The 12,164-nt window shown below is 33.4% G+C and overlaps 1 protein-coding gene across 4 annotated transcripts in view; it reads left to right on the forward strand.

The window, feature by feature from the left end:
• Positions 1–590: 590 nt before the first annotated feature.
• Positions 591–12,164, forward strand: part of LOC120328778 (bridge-like lipid transfer protein family member 1) — a 57,576-nt gene continuing 46,002 nt past the window's right edge. For all 4 annotated transcript variants that reach the window (XM_039395316.2, XM_039395318.2, XM_039395317.2 and 1 more), the window contains exons 1-16: positions 591–1,120; positions 1,737–1,904; positions 2,047–2,181; positions 2,493–2,642; positions 3,188–3,445; positions 4,280–4,430; positions 5,449–5,644; positions 6,102–6,168; positions 6,444–6,589; positions 7,223–7,421; positions 8,651–8,845; positions 9,163–9,737; positions 10,233–10,348; positions 11,141–11,291; positions 11,632–11,865; positions 11,936–12,061. In XM_039395316.2, the coding sequence (XP_039251250.2) occupies positions 775–1,120; positions 1,737–1,904; positions 2,047–2,181; positions 2,493–2,642; positions 3,188–3,445; positions 4,280–4,430; positions 5,449–5,644; positions 6,102–6,168; positions 6,444–6,589; positions 7,223–7,421; positions 8,651–8,845; positions 9,163–9,737; positions 10,233–10,348; positions 11,141–11,291; positions 11,632–11,865; positions 11,936–12,061 (3,213 nt within the window). In that variant the 5' untranslated portion in view covers positions 591–774. The remainder of the gene's footprint in view (positions 1,121–1,736; positions 1,905–2,046; positions 2,182–2,492; positions 2,643–3,187; positions 3,446–4,279; positions 4,431–5,448; positions 5,645–6,101; positions 6,169–6,443; positions 6,590–7,222; positions 7,422–8,650; positions 8,846–9,162; positions 9,738–10,232; positions 10,349–11,140; positions 11,292–11,631; positions 11,866–11,935; positions 12,062–12,164) is intronic.

Consider the following 12,164-nt stretch of genomic DNA (forward strand, 5'->3'; position numbering starts at 1 on the left):
GTCTCATGTAGTTTCGTACCTAACATACTTCTAGTGGGCGTAGCATGACAATTTTTTCATGTATCAATCCTAACCCCAACCTGACTACACCATCCAAAAATTACGTCATCACGACGTCACAGTGACGTAATAGAGCCCTTGAAACTATACGAACTGCCATCCAAGACGCGCAAACGAGTACCCGAAATCGAACAGTTATTTCTCTCGTTTTCTCGTCGCAACGATTCCAATGGCAGAGAGATTGATAACGCCAGTCAGTTCTTTATCGTCGGCGCCAATGCCATTTCGGGCGATTGTACGTATATTTGGCAAGCTCTATGACGTAATTGTGATGTTGTAGTGACGTAATTTTTGGATGACGTAGTCAGATGGGGGTTAGGAATGACATATCAAAAAATTGTTATGCTACGCCCACTAGAAGTAAGTTAGGTACGAAACTACACGAGACCCCATGGTTCTTCATATGATTAAGCCTTCTTATCATCTCTCCTCTCTTTGGGATAAATATGTAAAATCCTATTCAGTTACGATACCATTATCAGCGTATTGTGTTAAATGAGACATGTTTCAACTGTCTAATTTTAGATTTTGTTAAATCTTATACAGCCTTTTTTTTTAACCAACAATAATTTATCAGAAATAAAAAAAGTTTAAAAATGAAAATTTTTGATCTCACTGATCGACTTCAATCCATATTATACACCATATGAAATTACCTGGTGTGAGATTTGTTCGTCCCAGCTTACTTAGTTAGCATTGACATATTGATCAACAATGTCTCTGTGTGGAATAGAGACATTTATCATATTGCTACTAACTTTGATGCCTATGTTTGGTGGGGCTCAAAGCACAATCTTACCAAACATGAATGAGTCCAGCACTTGGACGTTATTCGACGAATCGAGTCAACTAGATCAAAAATCTGGATATAATTGTACAGACGATGAAGTGCTTGTTAATTTTGAATGCATTGACAAGGGTCTGAGGCAATCAAATTCATCTTTACTTCAGCTGTTTCTTGTTGTAGCTGTTTCTATGCTTTGGATCATATATATTACATATTACAACTCTAGACTGATTGGATTTATATTGACGAAACTCTTGAATCAATTTATCAAAGGTACGTAACCTTGGTTTTGAGTTTATTACCTTTTTTGTCAAAGTCGTGAAAATAAGGTCATCAAATAATATTATCATCAAACTACCTCCTTATTTATGACCTCCCTAAATTTAATAAGGTATTTGAACTATGGATTAAATATTGGCTTATTGAAGAATGAAAACTGAAGAGCGACATATTAGTTGTGAAGTGGCCAAATTCTGGATGTTATATGTGTAGTGTTTAATAAGTAGATTGGATATGAGAGTATTTTTGTATTTCATCCAAGTTTATACAAAATTCTTCGAACATTTTTATATTAGCCAGGCAATAAAGTGCTATTAACAAAGTTTCATATTTAATAAAAGCGCATATTATATAGCCTACTGGTATATATTTGCCACAATTTTTTCTGATGCTTCAGGGAGTAGCTCTCCAGACTACATTGAATAAATGTCAAATGATTTACCGTAATCACCATCATGTTTTGAAAGTCAACTTTTTTATTACATTCAGATATTTTCTATATCGACACTCTTCATACTGCTACACTCACTCATTATCTCATATTGTATACTTTTTATCTTAATGATATCGTACATACACTTTGTATCATCATGCTGTTTTTTTATTACAGACGGTCATTTCAAATTAGGATCCTTTTCCTTTTCTGTGTTGTCGGGCAAAGTGATGTTTAGAGATGTGCAATATATAACACCTGATTTATCTGTACGAATTCATGATGGATATTTCATATTTAGATGGTGGAGACCATATAAATTTAGTCCCTGGAGAAAAAAGCGAGGTCAGTAAATATTTGTGTGATGATAAAATGCATCAAAATGTTTTTGTGTTTTTAGACAATGTATTTCCTGATTTGCTTTGATTCTAATTTTTTGTCTATTCTAGTGCAAAGCAGCTAATCTAAAATTGTCGTGTTTTTCTAGATTTGAATCAAGGTCATACCAGATTGAGTGTTCACATTTATGGGCTTGAATATCATGAATATAACCGATCAGATGTTTATCAAAGATTGGAAGAATTGTTTGGTTTGGATTCCAACGTTTTCAACACAAAAACAAGTGAGTTTAGTTTTTGTTATAGCTATATAGCTGTGTTCCTGATCATATGATTTACTTGATCTACTTCAGCTCCCCCATCAATCAGCATTTGCTGGTGTATAATGTATCACCATAAATTTATACAGTTTAGGTGGTTCGTGCATTGGCCGTAACATGTAACTTTTTCGGAGATGTGCTCTCTTTACCTCTGCAGGGATATAGGTGACTCTGCTTAGGGAAAAATTTCTTGGAAAAAATTGCCTTTTCTAAAAGTTATCACACATAGTCAGGTTCTTTGCAATTGAATCATTCATTTTTGTTATCTTTTTAAGAACACGCGAAGCAATCACCAAAGAAATCAGATGGGAAGAAATCACAGTCACAAAAAATTGCTTGGTGGAGAAATTTAATTCCAGTCATTAAAATTACTATTTATTATGGAAAAGTCATTTTTGGGAACCGTCTCTTACCTTCAACCCTTGGTAAGAAAAATCTTATATGTAATCCGAAGTACGGTATTTTCATTGTGATCCATATCTTTACATATAAGAAGGTTTGTTGCAAGCCAATGTTTATTAAGCATAAGACGATACTCGTTTTAAAAGTACCTTAACCTTTTTATTTATTACCGTCTACTCTATGTCCTATAGCCTACTCTTGATTTTATTCTGTCCACCATACCATGCTTTTTATGGTGTATTTCAAACGTAAGGTATAGTTATTTTATTTTTTTAGGATAACTCTATCACTTTGGGTATGGAGTTAATGTATTCTTTAGTTCAAACTACATTTGCAGTATAGATGTCACAAATACATTTAAAACATTGCTATTCTGAAGTCATATGCAAGAGTTTGAGTGTATAAAGTTTTTATCAACCAGGATACAGAGTCTGGTTCTCGAAATGGCTCTGAGCCTCAATTGAATGGAACTTATTTGAAAATTCACAGCTCTGGTCTCAACTCTCAACCTAATAAGTTAATTCCCTGCTTTTTTGATTTTATCTCCTTCCAAATTGTATATTTTTAGTGGTTGCTTTTGAGGATGCGAACTCTCAATACAAAACAACAAAAGCAAGCAATAAATATGATCTCTTCATGCATGTATTAGAGGGGACAATGGGTTCCCTTCGTGTTATGTTGGTGCCAAGCTCAAAATATGACCCTGCAGCACTTCCTGCTAACATGCAGGTGTTAGGAAATGATCCCCCTCCTCGAACAATGAGTGAAGGATTTGATTTGATTCATGCAAACATTGTTTCTTTTAAATACATGTGGGATGAACCAGGTAATTCAATAATTGGGTGTATCCTCTTTTCGAGGATATGCTACTTCTACTACAATTACTTACAATCTTATATCATGTTGATTAAGTTTTTAATGTAGCATGTGTTTCGCAGTCCGCTGATTTTATTATTTTATATTTGAAAATTAGATCTCTGAGATATTGAGCTTTTTATTTTAAACAATAAGTTACTCATTATTTGTCTTTCCGTGCTTCGACAATGAATGTATTATTTGATTATTCATCATTTTTCACATTGAAACTGTACAACTGACACGATTTTATTTTCGGAAAATTTGATCTTTCATACCATCTACCACCATTGCAAATGAATTTACAGCCCTCATTATATTAATTTAATTCTTGAATATGGGTTGATTCAAATTCGCAAAAATATGTCCCGGTCAGAAAATCCGGTAAAATGGCTTAATCACTTCACCTAACGTTTGAAATACTGCATCTATTCAAGGATTACGCATGAAATTCTGTACGGATTTTGTAAATAGCTTAGCATGCTGTTGTCCGATAGACACAATTGTGCAATTGTTATTCCTTATGCGATTGTTATTTGGAACATTCTTCTGGCGCCTTGCTGATTAAAGACGCGTTCGCTTGCAGTATCAAAGTAGGCACAAGGTTTTGTCATTGGTCTGAAGTTGACTCTGAACTGAGAAAAAGTGAAAATAAATTTTATGCCAATTTTCAATCAAAAAGTAATACATCGTGTTATATTCAATTAATTATGGTACTTTTTTGAAGTTTATGGATATTATGTAATAGACTTGTGGATGCACTATCTTTATTTGCTATTTATAATCATACTCTGTTATCTATCAGGTAGAACAGGAATACCTATAGATAAGTCAAAATTCTCAAAATATGAGGCAAAAAGTAGCGACATGGATTCAAGTGATGACAATTCTGTTTGGGAGTTGGAAGTTCGTTGTGAAAGACGTTTGACTATGAATTATGGACCGTGGGCTGACCGGTAATACTCTTTGACTTAGTATGGGTGTTGTAGGATGGCCTAGTGTATATATGATGGCATTGCAAGTTGCAATCTCTTGTGGTTTAATAAATTGTGTAGGCCAGGGTTTCCCAAACTGGGGTTCGGGGACCCCTGGGGGTCCGCAACGGTATAAAAAAAGTCTGGTCGATATTTAATGATTGATCCCAATCAAAACTTCGTTGCATATTTTCGGTTGAGCGTTGCGGTCGAATATCTGTTGTTGCCAGAAAAGGCATTTACAATTTTATTGCTTTTTGCATCGACCTACAGGCGTGAGGCAGCATTTTTTGACCCCTTATCAATATGATGACAAAATACAGGTCGAGACATGCCGTAGAGTCTGATCTATGAGTTTGCTTGTCACAAATTGCTCTGAGAATCGCTAAATTGTGCAGTGAAAAGCAACTCCATCCATCACATCAATGTCGTTTGTGTTGTAGATGAAACATTATCCTTACTTGTTGGTTAGGCACAGGAATTGATACAACGTAGGATTGGGGTCCGTCAAAACTAAGATTTACAAATAGGAGTCCGCAGCCTAAAAAGTTTTGGAAACCATAATGTAGGCAATGCTGAACCAGGAACATTCCTGTCCTTCTATTCAAAACTTTAGTGCCTGTTGTGTAGGGCCTTGTTCAGAGCAAAACCATACCTCGTATAAAATATGAATATAATCCTGTGTGAGATATTGGATTAAGATAAATAGTGGCCTGAAATTCCAATTATGAACATGGAGTATTGACATTGTTCAAAAGCATATCATTTTTTTAAACTGAAAACAACAATTTTTGATGAGAGGAAACTTTTCATAATTTTTTTTTTAGTATACCTAATTGACACCTTTTTAATAAATTGTATTGCAAATATCTATTCTTTGAGTCTTACATGTAACTCTACAACTACGGTAATCTGCAACAAACAAGCTATTATGCAATGGAATGCCTGCAATATAGCTTATTACTAAATGCTTCAATTTATTATCCATTTTTTTTATCAGGCAAGTAAATCAGCTATGGAGGTTTTTCTACCCTCTTGATTATAAGACTCAACAAATTACACCTGAAAGCAAACAAGGAGAGATCCGGATGGCACCAAGCTTCAGTCTTTATATTAACTTGCTTCATGAATCAGATATAGATTTGTTATTTATGAAAAATGATGAAGCAAGTGCTATACACATCAATTTAATGAAAGTATGTAATGATGTCCTTATAAATATATAATATTGTTACCCTTACAATAAGTATTGTTACAGCAAGAGAGCAATGCTCTAAATATTTGGGTACAAAGGTCTAATAACTAATCGCAATACCGGTAGTCTAAGCACTCAGGAATGTGGCTGAACACCGAATTTGCAAAAGCGAAACGAAGGATGGCCATGATGTAGGTGGTCACACCTGATTGAATAGAAATAGCGTTTCTATCAATTGAAATTCAACAGGAAATTTCAAGTAAAATGTCCGATCTCATATGACTCAAAATTATTTGAAAATAATTAAAAATATTTATTCAATCTACTATTCAGCTTTATATATATATATATATGTAGCTGAATATTTGATATTTTGATATTACAATATTTTTCCCATTGGGACATACCGGTAATTACTTGGATTCTTTTCTAATTTATCTTACTATGTTTTTATTCAGGGATCATGTGTTGAAATGAATGTGCCAATGACAGTATCTGAAAACGGTTTCACAACGAATGTATCAGGTAGGGGCAATAATATTTTTGTTATTGTTGGTTGCAACTAATTCTTAGTTTGTTTCTTCATGGTTTTATATGCTATGACTATGACCTAGGGATTCTAGCATTGCATCTTAACCTATCTTGAGTTTGCTGGTTGAATAAGTCTGGGTATATTAATTTGTGTAGTCTTTTCAACTAACGGTGACTGCTTTTCCAGAGCCTTGTTCATAGTAAGAGTCATGAAAAAATCTTAAAAATTAAGATGTATATTTTCTGACATACTCAAATATTATTTATAGGTCAACTAATATATCCAGATGCAACAACAAGTATGTCATTCCGACCTCTTATTAGTGCTGAAACGTTAAGCTTCAATATCAGTGCTAATTATCCGCCGGTATGGAATTCTCAACAAATGTGGATCTGTGATATAAAAGCTACTAAAGTAAGTTGAAGATTTGGTATAAACTAGGAATTTGTTATATTTATTTTATTGTAGCTAGAAGTTGTGTTACAGGGACGTGTGACATGCTACCTATCTATTCTGCGTTCCACGTTTCTTGTACTGCTGGTGTTGTATGTGACCTGTGTCACAAGAATGCTCGAATAAGATATGATCAATAAGTTGGGAGTTTTTAGCAACAAGGATCAGAATCTTATTTTGTCTAATATAAGTTTAAACACAACAGAAGACTGGTAAAACTTGCTAATAATTATTTCGAGTGAAATTGCTCAAAGCAGAGGCGCACACTTTCCTTCAGTAGAAAAGGCGGCTCATCTCTAAGAAAAGTTACATGCAATTACTGAAATGCCCAGAGTGTATGAAACTGTATATATGGTCAGAGCTGCACCAAATATCGGTATGCATGAGAGTTTTAGGTAGTTTAGATCTAAGCGACAGTTTAATCAGGCACATAGCTTGAGGTAGTGAAGCCTCAATTACCTGAGTTTTTGAAAAAAGCTTTGCATTAAAATATTTTTTGTTTTGAAAGTTGAGTATTAGTAGTCTGTTGGGTTCTGTAGTTATTTTAGTTTTTGTAGATGATTTAATTGCTTTGTTCCTTTTTTTATATTCCAGGCATCTGCATCTCTTGTTTTCGATCATAAAAATTTTATTGCTGATTTTATGGATGATTGGTCTAACAGAGAATCTCCTGATCTGATGAGTTTTACGCCATATAAAATGAAATTGAATTTTGATCTTCAAGACTTTGAATTACTTCTTCCAGCAAATGAACATAATTGGGTCGATTGCGCCTCCAAAAGAAAAGAAAACGGTAAGTTCATGAGACCTAACATAATTTGTGGCTGTAAGAAGTCACTGTATCGCAATTTAAGCATTAGAATAATTAACAATTTTATTTGTTAATCGTCTGCTTGGCATATAGACTTATATCTATCCAATACTTAACTATGAATGCTTGAAGAATTAGTTTGCAAGAAAGTATTTGAAATTTATGTGATTAAAATCAATGATAATGTTTTTTTTTATAATTTGCCATTTTGCATTGAATTCCTGATATTCACATATTTTTAAATCTATTTATTGAACAATTATTTAAATATTTGTTTGAGATATCTTGATTTTTGAATTCTCGTTATCTGATAATTTCACTGAATCACACTTATTATTTCTTTGAGTTGTTTGAACATCTCAAGCATAGGGTGTGCCATATTTCTTATGTAAACAGTAATTTGAGTGTAATCTATTCAGGATTTATAACGGTATTCCTGTCCTTTCCAATTTAAAACAAATGTTTGAATTATTCACGTTCTACAATACCGGTTCTCATCAAAATTGTCCGAATAGTCAGCCTTAGTCGATTTATATTTATTGTATGGTGGTTGTTTAATATACATAATGATAATAACCATCAAAACTTTTTTATGTTTGATGGTAATTTTTTTTGACTCACGACTCACTCTTCAAAGTCATGCCAAGTTGACATTAAAATTGGTAAATTTATAACGGTTCTGATTCATAGAAAATGTTATATACAATATATTCTCAACTGCGAAATGGTTTGCAGCATATGATATTGCAATACATATACCGTAGGTATGAACAAGCACTATTGAGTCAGAGTCAAAGAAATTTTGAATTTTTTGAAGTCAAAATTTTTAGTCTTTTGATAAAATTTAGTCGACTAAGCGTTCTTCACAGTCTTTAAATGAAGGCTTGCGTGTGCTAAATTTTTTTATTATCAGAATTTGATTTCCACAGAAATTTGGAGCTTTAGTAGGAGTAAAGATTTTCATCAATCTCTGAAGCCAGGACGAAATAAAATTTTTCTATACTGAATCGGATTTCAGAGTCAAATGTCAGTTTTTTCCGACTTCACAACTCTAATAGAAACATTGCACCTCAGCATGTTTTTTCAGTATTGCATTCAATTTTGGGATCTTTACTTCCCATTATATTCAAATCAATTTTTTCTCTCGTGTTTGTGCCACATGCTTACTTATTTTTTTCTATATAATTATTTCTAGTTTGCTTTCTTTACAGCTTTGGTTGGACTAACTGGAAAGTCATTGAGGATTAATTTTACTCTTCCATTTCATTCATTCCTTGCGTCAACGTACAGTATACCGTTCAATTTTCATGTTATGCGTGCTGAGTTATGTTTATTCATCCCACTGTCTAATCCTTCACGTAACCTCCTACTTAACTTATACAATGGAATGGATGCATGGGACGCAGGTGAATATCATTATTAGTAAGAAATGTGCTTGCTGTGAAATAAATGGATGTGATATGCAAAAAATCAAATATTTCACTATTCCATGTACTGGTATATTCTGTAATAATATATTATTAATTATAATAATATGGGATATCGAATATATTCTGAGGTGAATTTTGTGCAAAATAGAAATTGAATTTATTTTTTGTTCGATTCCTAGATGTTAAATGCTTAGAAAGTTGAATTTTAAATGGAAATATAGTGAATATCCCCTAAAATCATATTTATTCATAATATATTTTTCAGAGGGTGAAGAAAGTTTTTATATTTTCAGGTCAAATTTCTTCAAATTTTCAGAAGTCAGATAACGTTGCTAATGTTTCAACACAAAGCAGCTCTGAAGTGCAATATCCTGCTGTAGATTATAACAAATATTATGAAAATTCTCACAGACTACGAAAAAGTCCACAATGGGGTGTCATCAATGAAGAGTGGGTAAAATGTTGGGATGCACCAGAGATGGGGCTCAACATTTCATACACTTGGCATCCGATACTGCCGTCACCCAAAGACGATTACCCCAGAAACCGAAATTCAGACCTCAATAAAGAAATAGAAAGAATTGAAAAAGTAGTGCAGCGACAATCAACTAAAACTTCCAAAAAGATGTCTTTCAAAAAGTCAACATCCATAAATGAATCAACATCTACAGACATGGTGGATTCTACACCTTTATTGTCAGATATGAGTGATAATACTGCTTCACATAGCAAGAGTAAACCCACAGCATCGGTTATGTTCGACCCAACCTCGCTCGATCCTGATGAAATAAGAGTCGATTTCACTTTAAAACCAGGATCAACACTTTACCTATATGGCTCATTGCTACATCATTTTTTGGCAATAAAGGTAAGCGATACTATCTCATACTATTGCTTCTAAATGTAAAATAGGTCAGACATAATCAGAATCAAATGGTGATTCACTGTTATTATGCGAATAATATTTTATGGATTGTATTATGTTTTCACTCCGTCATGTGTTCGACTGATAAAACAATTCTGCTTTTGAGTGAATGTAGCCCTGTTTTTAGTTAAATAATTATCACTAAATTGGCTAGTTTTTGAGTACGGTGTTTGTCAAATACCATTTATATTTTTGATAGCTCTCATTTTTAAACAATTGCATTATTGTCATAGACTAATACTCACTATATGTAAAAGCTCTTCAGTAACTGTGGCAACATCAGTAGATGCAGGTTTATGCTGATTTTTCAAGTCACTATATTAAATTTTTTGCGAACCAGCCGAATTTAAACTAGTTTTTTACTTTTGAGATATTTTTGTAAATAATTCCTTCTTATATAGTTCAATTACCGTCAATTGATTTTTTTTTAATTTACAGGAAAATTACCTTGGTGTGGATGACGTTTGTACAGATTTTAGTCAAGGTCAACAGAAACGGAAAGAATCTCAATCAAAAGTTTTACCTGAGCAAAATTCTGATCCACTGTATTATAGGTTAGTTTATCCTACACGTTGAAGCATAAGTATTTGTTGTAAAATCATTGTCATAATTATTACATTGATACCAAGCATGGGCCATGCTTTGTATGTCTTATTAATGTGTGTTCCGCACTTAGAAGCTGCTTCAGTGACAGGCTATTGGTTTGTGTATTGTTCGGTTCGTGGTTCACAGATATGCTGTGTAAATATGCTTGATTGCTTTCCAATATGCTGGAGAGATTTTCTCCTGTTCGCGAAAGCTTCTTTTTATGACCTGAATGAAATACTCTGTTACGACTGTTAGTGTTAGTGGTTGGTTTTGGCAGAACAATGGCTTCATTAAAATGTTGATGGATGTGATGATATATGGTTGTCAACTATTTTCAAACTTTTGTCAGAGTTATCAACATATTGAAAATGTAGAAAATTTTTTTATCACATGGATTTAATGTTAGTGTTAAAATATTACAAAAGAGCAATGCTCATATGGACTTAGCATCCATGTATAATTGCAGTACAACATTATCCTATATGGCCTGCTATCTGATTATTCGAGAATATTTTCGAAAAAAGAAAGTTAAAATTAGTTTAGCTACTTCTATATTTGAGTACTAAAATTTGAAGTCGATTTTTCCAATATTTGAGGAAAAAAGCATTCTTGTCAAAGCAGAAATCCCAAATATCCCAACAGTAACAACAAGTATTCAACAAAACAAACACTTTGTGTCTAATAATTCTTTGTTGTGGAAGTAATATCTACAAGACTACAACCTTTATGTCAGATTGAAATTTCTTTCTCGATAACAGAACTCTTCAAGTCACTGTGAATGTAAATTTGCACAATATTCGTGGAATACTCCCGGTACATATGAATCCTGTGTTTAAATCATGTCCTGTTGTTCAACTAAAAAAACTGAGTTTTGAAATGGACAAGAATTATAACCAAACAAGGTTACAGGTAATTTTCTTCTGCCCTTGTAAAACCTATTGGATAGATTTTAATACTTTTATGGAGCATTGGAAAAATAAAAATAATTAGTAAGTTAGTTGGAGCTGGAGCCGCCAAAATTTCCAATAGCTGCATCTATTATGACAAACTTGGCTTCAACTCCAACAAAATGAATGTCTTGGTTACAGGCTCAGCTCGAGCCATAATATTTCTTTTCCATGCAACGGCCAACAAACTTAATTTACGCTTTGACGTATTAGGCACCAAGGCCGTTCAAATGGTGACTATGTCAAGCTTTCTTACCTTGTCTCATATCCACATTACAAATAACTTTTCATATTATCTTCAGCTCCTTTTGTCAAAACTTGCGATAACTATTGAAGAAAACCAGACAATGAATAGTTTTGATGACAAAATAGAAATGGATGGAAGAAAAGGATGGTTAACATTAATGGATCTTCAACTTCGGGGTCATGCTATGTTTAGTGGGGCCGGTCTTCCACTGGGTTCTGTCACTATTGAGTATGGTTGGCTTACTGAAGTGTTAGTTGGGCCAGTAACTGGAAAGTTATCCATTCCACAGGTAAGATAATTTGTGCTTCATTAAAGTGTTAGTCATTTTAATAATTATGTACTTTTCGTCCTCTTTGCAGATCCAGCTCTTAACTCAATGGATTCAATCATTCATATTTTTATTTAAAAATGAGATTCATGAAATGAAACCAACATTTCCTGAGAGACATCTTCCTACCGGTATCAACTGGGATGAGATGAAACAGGCAAGTAATGGGCTATTTCCTGGCGATTGGCACTGAATGAAGACCCTATTTCAGTATTCATTTTAATCTCTATATAACTAAATATATTCAGTTGATTCTACAT

This window comes from Styela clava, chromosome 7 (assembly GCF_964204865.1).
Source record: "Styela clava chromosome 7, kaStyClav1.hap1.2, whole genome shotgun sequence".
Taxonomy (NCBI): Eukaryota; Metazoa; Chordata; class Ascidiacea; order Stolidobranchia; family Styelidae; genus Styela; species Styela clava.